This window comes from Alternaria hordeiaustralica (assembly GCF_023758085.1).
Source record: "Alternaria hordeiaustralica strain BMP 2776 chromosome Unknown scaffold_52, whole genome shotgun sequence".
NCBI lineage: Eukaryota > Fungi > Ascomycota > Dothideomycetes > Pleosporales > Pleosporaceae > Alternaria > Alternaria hordeiaustralica.
This window is the reverse complement of record NW_026056824.1, coordinates 11935-31109: the sequence shown is the minus strand read 5'-3', so window position 1 is coordinate 31109 and position 19175 is coordinate 11935. Positions and strand designations below refer to the sequence as shown.

General features: G+C 53.9%; 6 protein-coding genes across 6 annotated transcripts; 3 read left to right on the top strand and 3 right to left on the bottom strand.

Annotated features, from left to right (window-relative positions):
* Positions 1-219: 219 nt before the first annotated feature.
* J4E84_011012 (uncharacterized protein) lies at positions 220-766 on the bottom strand (the record flags this gene model as incomplete). Its single annotated transcript, XM_049393567.1, has 2 exons — positions 220-490; positions 591-766. 2 exons carry the CDS (start codon positions 764-766, stop codon positions 220-222), a joined length of 447 nt encoding a protein of 148 aa, XP_049238699.1.
* Positions 767-2678: 1912 nt separating this feature from the next.
* On the bottom strand, positions 2679-3709 carry J4E84_011011 (uncharacterized protein; the record flags this gene model as incomplete). The annotated part of the gene is made up of 3 exons (XM_049393566.1): positions 2679-2895; positions 2947-3437; positions 3488-3709. The coding sequence occupies 3 exons, from the start codon at positions 3707-3709 to the stop codon at positions 2679-2681; spliced, it is 930 nt and encodes a 309-aa protein (XP_049238698.1).
* A 2350-nt stretch (positions 3710-6059) lies between these two features.
* J4E84_011010 (uncharacterized protein) lies at positions 6060-7287 on the top strand (the record flags this gene model as incomplete). Its single annotated transcript, XM_049393565.1, has 3 exons — positions 6060-6225; positions 6273-7202; positions 7256-7287. 3 exons carry the CDS (start codon positions 6060-6062, stop codon positions 7285-7287), a joined length of 1128 nt encoding a protein of 375 aa, XP_049238697.1.
* A 922-nt stretch (positions 7288-8209) lies between these two features.
* On the bottom strand, positions 8210-10480 carry J4E84_011009 (uncharacterized protein; the record flags this gene model as incomplete). The annotated part of the gene is made up of 1 exon (XM_049393564.1): positions 8210-10480. The coding sequence occupies one exon, from the start codon at positions 10478-10480 to the stop codon at positions 8210-8212; it is 2271 nt and encodes a 756-aa protein (XP_049238696.1).
* Positions 10481-10945: 465 nt separating this feature from the next.
* Positions 10946-12949, top strand: J4E84_011008 (uncharacterized protein; the record flags this gene model as incomplete). Its single annotated transcript, XM_049393563.1, has 1 exon — positions 10946-12949. The coding sequence occupies one exon, from the start codon at positions 10946-10948 to the stop codon at positions 12947-12949; it is 2004 nt and encodes a 667-aa protein (XP_049238695.1).
* Positions 12950-15418: 2469 nt separating this feature from the next.
* On the top strand, positions 15419-18190 carry J4E84_011007 (uncharacterized protein; the record flags this gene model as incomplete). Its single annotated transcript, XM_049393562.1, has 3 exons — positions 15419-16415; positions 16936-17222; positions 17270-18190. 3 exons carry the CDS (start codon positions 15419-15421, stop codon positions 18188-18190), a joined length of 2205 nt encoding a protein of 734 aa, XP_049238694.1.
* Between the last annotated feature and the right edge of the window lie 985 nt (positions 18191-19175).

The following is a 19175-nucleotide window of genomic DNA, read 5'->3' as shown; positions in this document are numbered from 1 at the left end:
AACGCTACTAACTGACAGTATGAGCAAAAAACATTCCATGATTCGTGATATATATACTATGCAGGTAGGTACTCAATGCCGAAGCAAAAACCCGTACAATTCCCATCTCATCTCCCCTACCAACGCCGAATGCATTTCCGTATCGTTGTGCACATCCCCCTCCCATCTCACCCTCCCTCTCCCCTCCTTTATCCTTCATCCCCCTCCCCCTCCCTCCACCTACTCCCTACCAATCTCCCCCTCATCCAAAATGCCCTTCTTAACCAGCTCCTCCGGGCTCGGCCTGGCCTGCAACCCCTTCTCCAAATTATCCGCGCGCATATGCATATCGAGTTCTTTCTGGTGTCCTTGCAGGGCGGGCGCGGCGTTGGAGGCAGGAAGGATGTTGCGCTCGATGAGGTCGGCGCGTTCGGGGCGGGCGTTGAGGCCTTTTTTGAGTTGGTCGGTTGCGCGTTGGCGCTCGAGTTCGAGGGCTTTGGCTTGGAGGGCGCTGGGGGGGTGGGTGTTAGTGGAGGGGTTTGGGGAGGGGAGGGAGAGGGATGAGGGCGTGGAAGAAGGGTGTTTGGGGGAAGGGGAATGGAGGGACGTACGGAGCAGTCGTAGTATCCAGCAGAATATGTCTGTTCTTCAGATCCTGCGGCTCAGGCCTATGCTGCAAATGTTTCTCCAAACTGTTCCGGCGGTCCAGAGAGCGAACGGGCGAAATGGGTGTCTCGTCGACGATTACCTCAGCCGCGCTTTCGTTCTTGATATCCTCAGTCGCCATGTTGGAGTTAACTCGTCAGTTCGCTCGTCGATATCGAGGTTGAGTGAGTAAGTAAGTCGAGCAAGTGGTAAGTAGAGAGAGAGAGAGTGTGTGTGTGATCAAAAGGGAACTTGTGAAGCTGCAGGTATGGGCTAGCTCCAGGTACTTGTATTTGAAGCAAAGCAAGCTGGTTTGTCGGGTGCCTGCCTGAGCTTCCAAGCTCCCTCCCCATCACGTTGCACCGCACCACCCCGACCGCGGCTTGGTTGCGGGGCAGCCGCACATCCCTGCATGAGCAAACCTTGGAAGCGCGTCAGGTGTGTGACGGCCGTCACCTACCTACGCCGGATGAGCGACAAACAAAACATCATTGATCTCCCGAGGTTTCCATCTGACATTCTGCCATGGCAACAGCTGCCATTCATCCTTCCTTCGTACCCTTGATTGTGCTTAGGGGGTCATCCAGGTACACAGCCACTGCCTTGATTTCGCTTTCGCGTCAGCCGGAGACTCGTACCTGACCGCCAGAGCGTCCATGCACCCCAGAGCCTGATGTCACGATGGCGGCGGATGAGTCTTTTTACGTTTTTCTCGTTCAAGGCGCCGAAAGGTGCAGCGGCGCAGTTGTGAGGCTGCAGTACAGATGGGGGGACCCATAGCTTGGGCAGCTACCTGCGCGTCGATCATCTGGGGCGCAAGTGCATGAGTGGGTAATTACGGCGTTGGGGCGGCTTTACTGCTAGTTAAACGACAAACACGCTAAGCTGAATCTACACGAGAACGGCCTGTACAACAACGTCAATGCTAACTATAGTAAACTTCTGTCATCTGTTTGGAAATATGGGGGAGTGTTTAGATGAGTAGAGCAGTCACAGATGGCTTTGGAGGAGAGGAATGGAGAAGCATAGGCATATTCTTTGTATACAATGTCCTACAAACGATACTAAAGATCATCACCAAAGAAAGCTACAAGAAAAAGACCGACCATCATCTACCACCGCCTTACACCTACACCCATCCCAACCTAAGCCGACTGACAAGCCGTAACAGTCTCAGTCTTCGTCCCCGGAACCGTCGTAACAGCGGCGCACGCCTACACAAACAACCACCACAGTCAGCTTACTAGATCCACCAATAGCCAGAATAGTATAGAAGGGTACGTACCGGTCCAAGACCACCAAGGTTAATCGTCTCAAGCGCACATCCAGCGCAGTCGGTGAAAACAGTAGACGTCGTTGTTGTGGCGTTGAAGGTACAGGTTCCGACTTGGATATCAGGGAATGTGAAGACAGTCTTGGTGCAAGGTGTAGGCGATGGTGTGGGAGAGAGAGAAGGAGGTGGTGTCGTCAGAGGCGATGAGGATGCCGATTGCATCAGGAGAGTTGCGACGACGACTGAGAAGAGTGAGGAGAACATGGTTGGTCTTGGTGATGCTGGAAGGTATCGATGTTGGGTGACTTTAACAACGAGCCAAGCATGCCAACTATATAGACATCTGAACAAGACATCTCACTAAGTGAGATGAGATGAGGTCAAAGGGTTAAAGGGCCAAATTACATCACTCGTATTGTTCATTGTACTGGTGCGGCAGCTTAGAAGAGCTCGGCGGTAAGCCGGCACGGATTCATATGGAAGAGAGTTCGAGATCAATATCATTATCGCATTAACTATGAAACGTCCATATTATGGGCGTCCAATCCCGTGACTATTGACAAGCCTCCAACTCCGGTAATGAGAAAGTTACATCATTGAGGAGAGATACTGCCTAAAGACAGTCAGAAGCTGAACATGCCGCGTACGCTTTTTCCATCTTGGTCACTGGTTCCGGCCCTCTTAGTCAAGGTGAACCATGCTTGTCGAATCAATCTGTACTCGTGGTATGACACAGCTGACATGCTCACGAGAGGAAGATAATTGTGCTGATGAGGTACATTTAAGCACCGTCATCCTCACCAATGCGGATGGCACCCTCGCGGCTGAGACCGTTGGCCCAGAAGCCGTTAAGCTCAACATCGCTCTCGCGCATGTTGGCGTGGGCAACCAAGAGCCAGGCACCGAAGACAGCCTTGGCGAGGACATCGAGGACAGCGTAGGCAATGATCTCAGTGTCGACGCTGGCCTTGCGAGCACCATCGGCGATACCCCAGACACTGGAACGGATTAGTATGAAATCGGGAGGCGTGAGTATTGATCAGACTTACATGGGGTAGGCAGTCCAGAGGACGGCGGTGTAGGCAGCGATGGAGATGAAGAAACCGCGGAGCTTGTCACCCTTGGCGCGGGCGTTGGCACCACCGTTAAGACCAAGGTGCCAGAAGACGAAGAGGAAGGCAATGCACGAGATGGTGTACCAGCCCCACTTCTGGGCAGTGTCCTCAGTACCGAAGGCAGCGAAGAGACCAGTGAGAACCATGATGATGTCGGCAACAACCATCATGATCATGTGTCCACCAGACATGCCAGCAAGGAGACCGAGGTCGAGGAGCAGGAGAGGGGTGGTGATGGTCCAGTCGACGTAACGGGCCCAGTAGACCTGGCGGTAGACGACGTTGTAGGTGTCGGGGACGTGGTCGTGCTGCTCGCGCTCGACCTCCTTCTTGAGGGAGACACCAGCGCCGGAGGCCATGGCGAAGTAAGAGAGGGCAGCGGTGAGGGTGATGATGGTGGTGATGACATGGTAGAGGCGCTTGTTCTGGGGGGTGTTAGAATCTGCTGTCTGGAGTAGCTCCAGATGGTACTCACCAAAGGCACCTTCCAGGACATGACGGTGAAACCGGCAGAGGCGATCAGCATGAGAACAAAGACGACCCAGAGGGTCTTCATTCCAGCATCGCCGGCAACCTCGTAGGTGGGCTCAGGTCCGGGGGCGACGGTTGGGATGGGAGCAACCGAAGGCAGCGACGAGGCCGTCGCGGTGGGCAGCGGGAACATCTCCGAGGTCTTTTTCAAGACTTCCTCAATCATGATGGCGGTTTGGTGTTGTGATGGGACTCCGGGACCTGTACAGCAACAATTGGTGCTGAGGGATCTATAGGAGAGTTGACAATGAGAAGCAGGAAGAGGGTGAGACGAGGCGGAGTTATAAAGAGGAGAAGCTAGGCAGCTATGCGGTCACCTGTTGGAGCTGCGGCAGGAGCTATACGAAACAGGAATCGAGACGTCATAGCCCCTCACGGCATGCACTATTGATTGGTTCCCGCTACCGCCTGCGTGAGAAGCAAGGATGCGCCAACGCCAGCTCTGCGCCTGGAGCTTCAGAATAAGGGTCTCCGCCGGCTGCGCGAACATATCGTAATCGTGGCAGCGCTGTCAAGCTGGCTGTCAATTCACTCACTCTGCCCATGTGGTTGCGACATTGAGCGCTCTCGTGGGGTGGGGCGGGCTGGCAGGCGAGAGGTACTTTGGTACATCATCAGTGCTTCATCACGCCAAGCCGTCCAGGATGTTCCCCACAGCAACGCGCTGTGCACGCCCCCAGCAGCTCCCACTGCTCCCATTCTAGCCCTGGCAAACCGGTTTCAGTACCACCGATTGTATTAACTTTTCGATCTCCTCCTCCGTGCGCCGGCATGTGTCTCATGGATGGGTCCCACGATCGCCTCGATTCTATCGAGTTTGCTGACATCGCCATGCCCATCGAGCTGTACTCCGAGTATATGCGACGCGACCCCGCCCACTGCACATTGGCGCGCGTTTTACATTCCGTCAGTCCACAGCCCCTCACGGTGGTGTGATGTGGACCAACCATCCAGAGCTACTCGACAGCCGAACGGCCCGAAATGCATAGCTTTGCACTTTATAGCCAGCATCCCAGACGACTCTTCATTGTAGACGCGCATCGCTGTCCATCACCTCATGTGTTGAGACAATACCCAGGTACATGTCACCGGATCACGCGGCAGTGCGGAGAAGGCGGAGTGCATACGCCTGTACACCCTCACATCAGCGCGGCCGGTCAAACCTAGATGCAGTTACCTGCTACAAGTGGTACTGCGACTTGCGTAGATCGACAGCCTTGTACGTTGTATCTGGCAATGCGCCAAGCAGGTACATCGCGACAGCCTCATCAGCTGAACAGAAGATTTCCTCCGCTTCACCAATATGTACAGATCTTCGCCCAAGCCTGCCAGGCCTTGTCGGCTACCTGCTCGGTACTTGATGGCTTTGCAAGTCTCACCACCGCGTAGCCCGCCTCCTCTTTTTGGCTGTCGTCAAAGTAATCTTCTTTGTCAAGGTTCCGGCACGGCTCGGAATTGTCCTTCAAGATCTTTCAGCAATTTCGAAGCGCCAGCTTGATCGTACCTTCTGGTCTGGGCGCCTGCATCGTAAGGAACTGTCATTCGGAATTCGGAAGAGTCGGAATGATTGCGCCGTTGCACTTGAAGTTCAGCATCGAATGCGCGCAAGCTAGCGACTTCAACTTCTCATTCCAGCCAGGAACGCGGCCAGTATTTTCCATCAGTGTCTGTAGTAGATGCATCGCATCCTGCAGTACCGCGCGACGCCGGTGACCAGACACTCTCGTCTTTGAACCACTGCGTCTATTCCAGCCCGTCTCGTATTTGAACGAGGGCCCAGGTTGTGCAATACGGGCATCGCGCTGCCGCCTTCATGTCCCTCGGTCGAGGCATGCGGCAATGCGGCTTCAGAGATTGATGTAGACGTGGGCCTGTTGAGGTTTCGGCAGGTCCTAGCTCAAGCAAGTGGAATCGGGCCTAGGATTGCGGCTGACTGCTACTGAACGCACGTTCGCCGCATCGTAACAACCGCGACGTCGCACATGCCACACCAACACCATGATTGAAAAAACTCCCACGTTCAGCGCGCTTCGAAGGCACTTTAGATACGCATCCCCCCACGGGTGACAGCTATACTGGACCCCATAGGCTCTGCAAGCTATGCACCAGTGGAATATTCGCCCTTAGCGTGCCATCAGGGTACTCTGAGTAAGACCCTTCTGGTATATCGCCCGCCTTCACACGTCCAACCAGTTCCGTACTCCGTGAATCCTTCCTGAAGACCCATCAAAGCACCGTCAAGCATTTCCACCTGTCCATCAAGGTGCTTGATTGCGTCCAAAGGATCCAATATATAGTGCTTGTTGTTACCCAAGACTGCACAAGACACGCCCAGCCGAACCAAGCTTCTCCCAAGGGTTGCTTCTCCACTGAACCATTACCAAACATCTGGGTCACTCGGGTCCACGCCAACCAGAGATCGACAGTCTTGAAGCACATTTGTCTAGATTTGCATTAAGCGAATCTTCCGTACTGTCGCTATTCTTCACTCAGTTGCCAGTGTTCTACCCATCAACATGGCTTCTACCGCCCTCGATATTGCACGCCTTGTGCTCCGTCAAGATGACGGCGCAGAGTCACAACCTGAGGAGGTCATCACCTGCGGCGGCGACAACGAGTACGATGGCCGCATGGGCACCCGTATCTCATCCATCTTCGTCATCCTGGTAGCATCCAGCTTCGGTGTGTACAAGCAACTCCGCCGATCTTCGCATACTAACATCGCACAGGTGCCATGTTCCCCGTTCTAGCAAGACGTTCCCGTAGCAAGCTGGTCCCCAACTGGGTCTTCTTCGCCGCCAAGTACTTCGGTTCAGGTGTCATCATCACAACAGCATTCATCCATCTCCTGGCCCCAGCAAACGAAGCTCTCGGTAACGAATGTCTGACCGGTGTTATCGCCAAGTACCCTTGGCCCGAGGGCATCGCCCTGATGACGCTCTTTCTCATGTTCTTCCTCGAGCTCATGACAATGCGTTACGCCAAGTTCGGCAGCGACCACGACCACAGCCACAGCCACGAACCCACTGGCATCTCCCCCGCCGCCCACGCCGACGACAAAGCCCACGACCTCGAGGGTAGCACCGGAGGCAGCAGCGGCAACCACAATATCCGCGGCGACGACCACCTTGGCCACCAACGCGACCACGAAGCCGAGCTAAAGTCCGATATGGCACCACGTCCCCTCGTCCCAGATGGCTATGCCTCGCAACTAACCGCCGTCTTCATCCTCGAATTCGGTGTCATCTTCCACTCCATCTTCATCGGCCTCACCCTTGCCGTAGCCGGCGAGGAATTCATCACCCTCTACATCGTCCTCGTCTTCCACCAAATGTTCGAAGGCCTCGGTCTGGGTACCCGTCTTGCAGAAGTCCCCTGGCCCGCGTCCAAGCGCTGGACCCCGTACTTCCTTGGCCTCGGCTACGGCATCTCCACCCCCATTGCCATTGCGATTGGTCTGGGCGTGCGCCAGTCTTTTGCGCCTGAGAGCAGGACTACGCTGTTGACGAATGGTGTTTTCGATTCCATCTCCGCTGGTATTCTGATTTACACGGGTCTTGTGGAGCTTATGGCGCATGAGTTTATGTTTAGTCCTTATATGCAGAAGGGGCCTGTTAGTAGGACGCTCAAGGCGTTTGGGCTTATGGTTCTTGGTGCTGGTAAGTTTCTACCTTTCTCTCATACTATTGGATTTATACTAACGTAATATCAGGTTTGATGGCTCTGCTCGGCTACTGGGCTTAGATCATCTTCACTTCTTCATTACTCTTTCCACTGCTTCTTTCTTTGTTCGGGATACCCGTAGATCAAGGCTGGCTTTTGTGCTAACGGATTTCTCACCTCGATAGAGGGGTGCATGACGGATTAATGGAATTCACTAGAGAGGTTCATACATAGACCGGGTTCTTACCATGCCTTAATGGAAGCACGCATTCTTCATTCTTCATTCTTCTTTTTATCGAAACTTGACTCGATGTTGTTCTCATCCTGCGCACGCTGGAGTACTCTATTGGGTGATTCACGAGAGACGGTCATGTGATCGAGTGCCCAGGTGAAGTGTCGTACTCACGTGGGTGCTAAACGCAAACTTAAGCAACGTAACGCGTTGAAACGACCCCATCCCGATAACCTTCAAGCGCATGCAACACTAAATCCCAACAAGGTTCTTCTTCCAAAGTGTAAAGCGACGTATGTATTGGCTATGTAAAGATTTCTTATATAAAAACTCTCTCTCTCTCGCAACTGAGTAGTAGTAGTAGTTGTGGGGGGGGGTATCATAAAAACCGAACTGACTTTGTGCACACAACACGCGTAGACACGAGCCCAAGAAACGGCCAAATCTTGCTCCCAAGATTTTTGGCCGTAGATTCAAAACATTATGGAAGCTGAACGAGAGTAGTATGTATATATAGCGGCCGTCATGGAAGTGGAGAGAAAGAAAAACAAAGGAAATGGTCGTGGGGGGCGTCGAAATCGCATTCGACGCATTGTGCCGTTGTGCGCCGGTTTGGAAGTAAGGTGGAAAATGCAAAATGTCCTTTATGGTGTAACGCCGTTGTGCCCTATGCATGCGGAGAAAGAAGAAAAGTTGGGTATGTGCAAAGCTGGTAAAGCAAGAGAGAGATAAGTGTGAGCTGTGCGTGCGTGCGTATGTATGCGTGTGTGGTTATGAAGATGCTTCTAGGGCGTCAATGGACGCGTGGAGATATCTGATCCGTTCTTCGAAGGGGGAACCAAGTGGACTGAGGGTCTCGTGTTTCTTTAGGTCGGACTCGCGGGTTGTTGCGTAGGAGATCCATGTACCGGGTAATTTGGGACGGAATTCTTTGACAGGACTTCTAGACTGATCTTGTCCGTCGTCCGTGGGTGAGGCTGCGCGAGAGTGGTCGCTGTGATGCTCCATATGCTCAAGACCTTCAAGATCTATGCCGCTGTCCCGGTCGATGACGCGGTCAGATTGAGGGAAGAAAGGCGAGTCTAGTGCGTCGATGGCGTTGTGTATTGGACTCCAGGGACTGAGAAGACCCCTAGATTCCTGTGGTTCGGCGGCATCGTTGTCGTCATCTTCGGCAACGAGTACGCGGCCACCGATCTTGACATCGCTGACGTGCACTTTGTACTCCAACGCCTTCTGGCCATCCTTGATCAGCTGTTCTGTCCATCCAAGACACTTCTTAAGGCTCTGGTTCATCTTCTGGCTGTCGTTCAACATCTCGCGATGTTTGGAGAGGTCGAGCTGGAGACGCTTCTCGTCACGTGAGCGGTGTGCTTCGTCTCGCTCTAGCTGTGCGCTCGGGCTCAAAGCGCCCTCGTCGAAAGAAGACTCGCTGTCCTCTGGGTCCTCCTCTTCCTCCTCAGGTGTTTCGTCCTCCTCTTCTGCTTCAGACATGTCCGACAAGTCCCCGATATTTCCAGAGCCTATGGCAGAAGTTTCAGGAGGCGAGCTAGCCATATCAGCAGAGAAATGCCCAGCTCGGCTCATGCGACGGAAGCGTCTGAGCTCCGCCTTTTGCTTTCGGACCTCCTTCTCCAATGACCGGTTGATGGCGAGGAGCGAAGAGTTGCTGATTTCGAGGTCAAGCACTTTACGCTCCCTTCGTGCATTGGCAGCAAGTTCGTTCATCATCTCGAGTGCACTCTTGGTGTCGCTGTTCCTCTTGCCGTCTCTTGTTGGGCTTGCTGATACTGGAGATCCGACAGGGGAGAACGCGGTGTAGCGACGAGCGGGCGTAGGTGCTGCATCATCGGGGAGGGAGGCACGATTCTCAGTCTGAAGTGGGCTTGGCTGCATGGCGGATGGTTCATTAGTCGGTGCCTTCTTCGCACTCGTCACAGAGTCAATGGACGACAGACTGGAGCTCTTGACGTGCCCTCGTTTTATAGTGGAGGCGACGCTAGATCTCCGTCTGGGGCCATCAGACACATCTGGCGTGTTCGATCCAGTCAACATGGCTAGAGCCGAGTTTCCTGAACTGCCTCTACTGAGGGCTGGCCGGACCTGAGAGGCTCCCTTACGATATGAAAGATGTGCAAAGTCCTTTGTAGGCGAAGGCGGGCGAAGCGACCCCCCTTGTCCGCCTTCCAAGGGCGGGAGCAGATCTGGAGATGTAGGAGGCGGCGGGGTGAGAATCGGCTGGCGGTCTTTTCTCTCGGAAAGGGAGTCGGCGTGGAAGAACTTGCTTTCGGGTTGGGAGTCGGCATGGAAGAACTTGCTCTCGGGCTGGGATCTCCCCAGGGACGACAGCGGTGGCGATGGTACGGTGGGCTTCGCAGGGGGTTCGTCTTGTCTTCCGTCGGCGTAGAAGAATGCGGGCGCCTTCTTCGTGGGTGCCAGTACCGGTGCTGGTTGTTCGTGCGGACGTGCGTCGTTGGCGTGGAAGAACAGGGATGAAGCGTCTTTCCTGCCGGCGTCGGACGGAGCGGTATTGTACATGGAGAGCGAGGGTCTTGGGGTTGGCGTGACATGGCTGCTGCTTGGTCCCGGTGTACTGCGCGGTCGTCCCCCTACTGCTGATGAACCGCTCCTTCCAACAGCGCTGTGCCCACTGAATCCGCCAGTCTGGTCCCTGGTGTGGTGGTCTACCGTGGAGCCTGGTCGCGAGCTGCTCGGGGTAACAGAGGGGGTGCCGCTGGGCGTAGACGAGGCGCTATCTACGCCGACCCGTGACTTCCTCGTGGAAGAGCGAGGCGTGACATTGCTGCTCAGGAAGGGCTTGATGGGCGTCACCTCGTTGTGCGAGGGCGCCGGTGCCGCAACCTTGGGCGTGGTGCCATTGCTGGTGCGGGCGGTGCGGGTGCTCGAGGAGCTGACGGTGGACGAGGCGGTGGGCGCAACGGCAAGTCTCGGGGTCAAGGGCGTCTTCGCGGCGGTTCGGGTGCTGGCGAGCGTCGGCTTCAGCGGCCGTGGGTTATTTCGGTCGGTTCGTTCGATGGGCATCCTCTGGTGAGTGCGGCTATAGTTGTGGTGTTATACTGCGGATGCGGAGGGAGATCATGGCCTTGCCGGGGGGCAATGGGCGCGGCTCGGGGGGTAATGGCGGTGTTGACGATGGTGTGTTGATGGACGCTAGTAGCGTGTCGGATGTCTGCAGGTCATACAGCACGGCGCTCTACGTGTATTGCCCCACTTCTACAATGCCAGCGGTGGAGGAGTGCAGATGGTTGGCGTCCAGTCCATGGTCGGGGGCCAGACAGGAGCAGGAGAAGGGTTCAGGTGGGGAGGCGTCTGTGTTGGTGCGAGATGAAGTAACTTTGGTGGCCCTGAGTGATCCTGGAGGCTTTCAAACGCCGCCAGACTCAATCGGGCGTAGACGTGAAAGCGCGTCATGACCTCGAGAGGGCCTCATCTCGCGTTTTTATGGGGCCTCCTGTCGCCCTCTCACGAAATGACCCCCCACTTACCATGAGCGATGCAGGGTCCGCCCATTCACCACCATCATGCGCGCAGCCCCATCGCGCACACGTGCCCCAGCATGCACCGAGTCACCGTAGTCACGACGCGTCCGACCTGCCTCGAGTGGCCACCGCAACCACCATGACCTCCGCCACAGGAGATGATATCTCCCGAGATATACCAGAGCGGCCGCAGCCTGCCCGAACCACGTCCACTGAGCACGACTCCCTGAAGTACCACCTCCTCGGCCCATCGCTCACCAAAGCCGGACAAGACAGCGTAGACCAGTCGAAGGTCTCAGAGGTCATCTACAACGCGTCCAAGGGCTCCAAGTTCTTCAACAATGAGGAGGTCAAGGACAAGAACCTCACCGAGAAGATCAACAAGATCCTGGAAAAGAGACGCCAGCTGGAGAAGATCGACTTGACCTCCGACCAACGCAGAGCCGATGACTACATCGCTGAGTTGGAGCTGAGCAGAGACCTGAGCCAGGTCATCGTACACCTCGACTGCGATGCTTTCTATGCGGCCGTCGAAGAGCTCGATCGCCCGGAACTGAAAGACGTTCCGTTCGCAGTTGGCAAGGGCGTGCTGACTACCTGCAACTACCATGCACGCAAGTTTGGGTGCCGCTCTGGTATGGCTGGGTTTGTCGCAATGAAGCTCTGCCCGCAGCTCATCTGCGTTCCTATGAATTTTGCGAAATACATGGCCAAGGCAGAAGAGGTCCGCGAAGTACTGGCGCTATACGATCCCGACTATCAAAGTGCGAGTTGCGACGAGGCATATCTCAATCTGACAGAATACTGCCAGGAGCACCACATGACACCCGAGGAAGCTGTGAGCCAGCTGCGCGCAGACGTCTTTGCAAGAGCCAAGATCACCGTCTCCGCTGGCATCGCCGCCAATGCTAAACTCGCCAAGATTTGCTCAAATCAGAACAAGCCAAACGGGCAGTTCCTGCTTGCCAGCGACAGGCAGACGATCATGGAGTTCATGAAGACCCTGCCTACGCGAAAGGTCAACGGTATCGGTCGCGTCTTCGAACGAGAGCTGGATGCCATAGGCGTCAAGACATGCGGAGACATTTACGCACATCGAGCATACATGGCAAAGCTATTCGGGCAAAAAGCATTCCAATTCTTGATGCAGTGCTATCTCGGCCTAGGGCGCACTGTCATCAAGCCAGCGGAAGATCATGAACGCAAGAGCGTCGGCACTGAAACTACCTTCAGGGAGCTACAGGGCCGCGATGCCCTGCGTGACAAGCTTCGGCATATTGCCGAGGAATTAGAAGGGGATCTCAAACGCACCGAATACAAAGGAAGGACGCTCTGCATCAAGATCAAGCTCCACACCTACGAAGTACACACGCGACAGACGACGCCACCTTTTGCTATACACAAAGCAGACGACCTCTTCAAGTACAGTCTACCGATGCTAGAGAAGCTCATGAAAGAAATACCAAACATGAAACTACGCTTAATGGGTTTACGAGCTACGCACATCATCAGCACGAAGAAGCCTGGAATCGACTTCTTCGGCCGCGCAGCTAAGACATCTTCAACCACCACCACTAAGACTCCCACCTCGAAAGACGAAGGCACATGGGAGACATGGCCCGAGGAAGAGTTCGAAGAGGCCGCACGACAGGAACGAAACAACGAAATGAACGAACTAGAGAAGCTGTCTCAGGAACAGGAGCAACAGCAAGGTGAACAGCCGCCAGCCGAACCACAGTGGCAATGTCCCATTTGCTCTACTCCGCAGGCGCCCGATGATGCAAGCTTCAATGCGCATATAGATTTCTGCCTTTCGAAACAGACTATCAAGGAGGTCGTCAAGTCTACAACACCGCTGCCGCCCCCGCCGCCAGCTTTCGAGAAGCAGTCTAGTGTTTCCAAAACAGTGTCCAAGAAGGGCAAGCGCGGAAGACCGAAGAATGAGGGCACGTCTTCAGAGCAGGAGGCGAGGGAGAAGAGACGAGCGTTCTTCACGCTTGGAAACGGATGATCTTGCATCTCAATGTAATCGAACATAGGTAATGCAGACGTTAATCGACTGTTCGGTTTGTTGTCGCCAAATTTCGCGCGTGTGACGTGATCGGGACGAGAACGTGGGGCAATCTTGAATGCCGACTGTGCCGCTTGAATACATACATGAGCGTACGTACCACAGATTCGCATCCTTTTTACCGGTCTTTATTACACAGCCTCGTTACACAGCCTCTTCTATCTCAAACGATTCGGATGCCCGTCGAGCAGCATGCAGTAATGCGTGCGAGTGGCGGCTTTTATTATCGATCGAACCAGAGACTCCTGAGTGGCTGGTGCTACCACACGTGAAAGCGCTTCCGATGAGTGTGGCTTTTCCAGCACAGCCTAGCAGCTCTTACCTACACCCAAGTAGAGGTACTTAAAGCTCGAGATCCTTAGGATATAAAGGGTCCCAAGTACGATTGTCATCAACAAACTCTATCATCTGAAGGAAACAGCAAATATGGAGAACGACCTCATGACCCCTGCGACGTCTCTAGGACCAGAGGTCTTTGCGCAGATTGAGAAAATTTCCCAGCTTGAATTCGAACGCGACGAAGCTCGACATTGGGCGTCAAGGCGTATCCGCTTTTTGGTCTACGATGATTCCGACTCCAAAACCAACGGTTTCGATAGCGATGACGAAGACGGAATGGAACGACACGCGGCAAACTTGAGTCTTGGTAATCCTGCAGCTCGAATTCCAAAAAGAGTTGGTATGGCTGTACGACCAGAAAGTCACAACGATTCCGAACAGCTTAAATGCCGAGTTTGTGCCTCGTATCCCGAGTTCCCACACAAGTGGAAGCCCAGGAAATTCCGTCTGGTCAATCCGGTGCTTGAACACCCAGAATTGTTCAATCATGAAAGTCGCCACTCGCGCGACTATTGTGGGCACTATGCGGCAGTATCATATTGCTGGCCCCCTCATGGAGAACCCCCGACTCAAAGAACATACACGGTCCGGGACCTCGACGGGCGTGTTCGATCTAGCCGTGCCCTTGACGACGTTCTAGATCGCGCTGTAGACTTTGCCAATTCATATGGCCTTCGCATGATATGGATCGATCAAGAATGTCTCCCCCAACCGACTGAGAACAGCCCGAAAGAAGACTGGAATGAACAAGAACTTGGAATACAGTCTATGGACATTATTTACAACAGAGCTGTGGTCACAGTGGGTTTACTGGACGTCGAAATCACATCGCAGGAGCAACTCACGGCCATCGAGGCTTTGCTCTATCATGACCCAAGACGCTATGAAGATATGATAGATCGGCCTTTCTGCGAGCGAATACTTGAATTTCTCGATAGAACTAGTCAGGATCGGTGGTATACCCGAGCGTGGGTTATTCAAGAGGCTGTTTGTGCTGGGAGTGGCTTGATGCTAGCTTTTCGGCGTAGTCCAGGTCTGAAGTTCCGATCGTCTCATCGCTTTGAGCGGACCTGCCGTAATCGTCCTTACCACTCACTCGACGATGACCAGGAGTTGTTTGAGTCAAAGCTCGTCTGCATACACGTGCTTGGATTCTGGCGCATTCTCGACCGAATGAAGTCTAAGCTTACAAGCGACTCTGTTCATATGGGATACCATCATGTGCGATTTAGTCTCGGAAAAGAAGCTTATCCGGGAGCTCGATCCGTGCTTGAAGCAGCAGACCGTCTCCATCCAAGGGCCGAGAAAGGAAGCTCGGTGCCTCAGATTGTAATGTTTGAGCTAGATGGGTTCTATGGTAAACGACCTGTGATGAATGCCGCAGGTGCTCTGACGTTGTTGAAGCATCGCGAATGTTACTTCAATGCCGACAGAATTGCTATCATAGCGAATATGTGCGATTATGATTTCCGGCTGGACACGAGAAAAGTCAACGCCAATTCCGGTTCACTACGCATAGCTATTCTGGCATTGGCACTGAGCAATGGCGACCTGTCTCTGTTAGTTCCAGAGGCTTACCCACCGCAGGATCGCGACCATCAAGAAGATGCGTGTGCTCAAAGTGCACCAACCCTGTTCCAAGATTTTCACCGGTCTGCTCATCGAATCGATCACTGCCAAGTTCACGACTATATCAACGCAAGGCTTCAAACAACACAATCAGGCGAGTTCACTGCTGACGGAATGCTCTTCAACTCGTATCTATGGTCAGTGCATCGTGAGATTGACTTCACGCCTATTCAAGCGATGTGGGCTGATACTTGGGAATCATACAAATCCTGGCACGTGGATTTTCCGCGCCTGAAAGACGAGACCCTGGAACAAGCTCATACGCGCCAAAACACATTCATTCAAAGACTTGATCAACCAAGCATAGCCTCACAAGCTCTTCGCGACTTTCGACATATGGACCGTATCCCAGGCGAATCAGCTCTATGGAAAGGCCTCAATCATACTGGAATACATTTTGAACGGGTGATTGATGCTGAACGCGTCCGACAGGACCCGCAAATGGGTGACAAAATTGCTCAGATCATCTTTAGTATCCTCCACTATGTCAGGTACACCCTGGCCGCATCCGAAGAAGGAGAATTGATGAAGGGCTTGGCCAACAGCATATGGCAGTCAGTCCGAGCTGATCAGGCTCCGGGTTCAGACCACTTTCTACCAGATAAGGTCGACGACACTCTCTTCGCTCACCCGGATGTTATGGAGCGCCCCTTTGCCACTTTACAGCTCGACGAGACTCACGGATCCAGCCTCGCGCAATTATGGTTCATCGACCGAATCATGCATCACGGACGACTTTGGTGTGGAACATACACTCCACGGGATCACCAGATCTATCACCGCTCGCCTGGCAGCTTACAAGCGGACTCCACCTTGGAAGAAGATTTGGAGGCACACCAAAAGATCCTAGAAGCGAACAACCTGCCCGAAAAACTGATCATCCGGAAACAACTCTCGCGCATGATGTTCACTATGATGATCGAACGCATTTTCGCTGGCAAGCCCGGATTGTCGAAACACCGCCACACCATGGTGGCTTATGCTTCCACTACAGCCTTAGACTTGTGGTCAGACCGTAAAGAGAGGATACGACAAAAGACTCTCATGTCCACCTTCGACGTAGACGGACCATGCCTGGTGGCAACGCCATACAATTCAGAATGGGAAATACTGCCGCATCCAAGGCTCCGTAGCGCGAGTGTATGCTGGGTCGTTGAACTAAAAGAGAGCAGTGGCGGTGCCACACGGACACATATCAAGAAGGAAGACGACTCCACAGATTTGAATCCTGGTCTTGCAAGCGGATCAGAGGTCGGAGAGAAGGAGAAGGCAAAGGAAGTAACATCTGATAACTCACAGGAAGCAAAGCCTTCCTCAGGCGTTGAGTATCACACCCCCAAGAATCGTTTGGGACAGCGGGATCTTGACTTACGAGTATTGGCAAAGGTGAAAGGGTTATGGCAGATTATGGATGTTCCTTCTCAGATGTACCTGTTTAGTTAGGGGCTTTGGGCATGATGGGCGGAACCACTGAACAGTTACAACGAATCCCAGGTTGCTGCGATAGATTACTTGGTTTGCGACTTCCCGCAAGCTTCTTACCAATCAGTGATGCGCATCGTTCATTAATACCAAGTGCTCTTCACGCAGCAAGTATTCTCTTGTCTGGAGAAACATATCGTGTCAGAAGCCAGAATTCGATAAACCGTGTAGTGCCCAGTAGAAATGCTCCAAAGCAATGCGATGAATGACTGCATCCAGAAATAGCAGCCAATTTGATGAAGAACAAAGCCCGTGGCTGAAGGCAGAAGTTTGGCGGGCATAGCGCAAAGGCAGGCGGCTACTCTCGCCCCACCAAACCCACTCACATCCCACTCACATCCCACCCGTGGACTCGTGCAACAGTCTTTCTCCACCCAAGCGCCGACGAAGATCCCCTGCCTTGCTGTTCTCGCGACTGGACCCTTTTATTTAATCATCACCCCCCTCGCTCACCACGACGGCGTCACCAGCCCCAGCCCCCGACAAGCCCCCGAAGCCGCCCTCGCCGCTGCGCATCGCCAGCCAGCTCACGACCGCCTCGGCCATCCTCTGGGACCCCAAGTTCACCTCGCGAGCGCCCCCGGGCAGTCTCCAGCCCGTCCACGCCGGCACGCTTGTCGCCCCGCACCGCACCGACTCGTCCATCAGCGTCCGCAACCTCGGCGACGGCTACACCCAGCCCATCGTGCCTACCATGGACAACCGCCGACACCCCAGCTCCTTCCAGCAGCTCGAGAAGCTTGGCGAGGGCACCTATGCCACGGTAGGCAGGAGCGCCATGTCGGATATACTGTGTGCTAATATGCCCAGGTCTTCAAGGGCAGAAACCGCCAGACGGGCGAACTCGTAGCCCTCAAGGAGATCCACCTCGACTCGGAGGAAGGCACGCCCTCGACGGCTATCCGCGAGATTTCCCTCATGAAGGAACTACGCCACGAGAACATCGTTCTGCTGCACGACGTCATACATACCGAGAACAAGCTCATGCTCGTCTTTGAATTCATGGACAAGGACCTCAAGCGATACATGGACTCGCGCGGCGACCGCGGTGCTCTGGACCCCGCCACCATCAAGTCCTTCATGTACCAGCTGCTCAAGGGAATCGCCTTCTGCCACGAGGCCCGCGTCCTCCACCGCGACCTGAAGCCCCAGAACCTTCTGATCAACAACCGCGGTCAGTTGAAGCTGGCCGATTTCGGTCTCGCTCGCGCCTTCGGCATCCCAGTCAACACCTTCTCCAACGAAGTCGTAACCCTGTGGTACCGCGCCCCCGATGTGCTGCTCGGCAGCCGGACCTACAACACCAGCATCGATATATGGTCAGCAGGCTGCATCATGGCCGAGATGTACACGGGGCGGCCGCTGTTCCCCGGAACCACCAACGAAGACCAAGTGCAGAAGATCTTTAGGCTGATGGGCACACCGTCTGAACGATCATGGCCAGGCATCTCGCAGCTGCCAGAGTACAAGAACAACTTCCCCGTATACCACACCCAGGACCTGCGTCTCATACTGCCACAAGTCGACCAGGTGGGGCTTAGTCTACTCAACTGCATGCTGCAGCTACGGCCAGAGATGCGCATTAGTGCTGCGAACGCCCTTTCACATCCGTGGTTTAATGACCTGCCTCAACGGCAGCAGGAGATGCAGATGCAGGCTCAAGCACAGGCACACGCGCAGGCCCAACAAGCGCAGATGGGCGGCTACCAGGTGCCTCAAAACGCATACTAGACGTATGTCCCCGTTGATCAAGAATCGCGAATTCGAATGAATCTCATAACGGCGCAACTGGAGGCTGCCTATACTGCACGCGAGTATTACAAGAGCGCGCCTGGGTACCAAACGAGTCGAGATTCGTATTGCTATAAAGGAATATAGTTTATCTGGAATGGGCAAACGTACATTCCCGGTTATCCCGGTTCGACTTGGCCCGGAGGGCCATTTTAGTCTGAAGGCGAGCGTCTCAAAGTGACGATGACCAATGGTGTGACCGGCGGATTACTAGCGACAACATGTCAGTTGCCACTGCGCCCGTACGTGTCGATGGGGAGGCTTCTTGTGTGGAATGGGGAAACTTTTGTTATGGTTGGAATGGGGCCGCTTGATAAGGGTGACTCATTCAGGAGATTTATAGACATGCGGCATGTTCTTGAGATCGTTTTTTGGTTGGCATCCTTAGATGGCTGTGGAACGTATATTTATCCCATGAAGCCCTTTCTTATTGGGTAGCTACACCCAAACAACGACGCATTACTACGAAGGTTTACATTGCTTTGACAAAGATACCATATATTCCTTTGCTCGATGTTTTCAGTGCCGGGTACAACGCGTATGGACGAGCTTCTTCGTACGTATAGTTCACAAACGAGGTACTTGAATCTCTCTTTGACGAATGGACGAGAGTATTATCTTTGGCCATCGTCAACCCGGATCCTCAACCCTGTTCACTACCTCATATGTCAGTCCTGCCAGACTTAACTAGACCAGCATGTTGGGAACTGGCCATTAACAGCCGCCAGAATACATGTTCTTCCTCTCACGCCAGTTCCACGACTAGATCTGAGTGCATTCCAATTTACATACACCGACAATGTTCGGGAAGGCAACTACTGAAGAGCAGCTTCTAGTGTGTTTACTATCGGAGCGGCGTGATCTATCTTACACATCTCTAATGATAACTCCACCGTCTTTAGTACTCGTCACAGACTAGTCACGC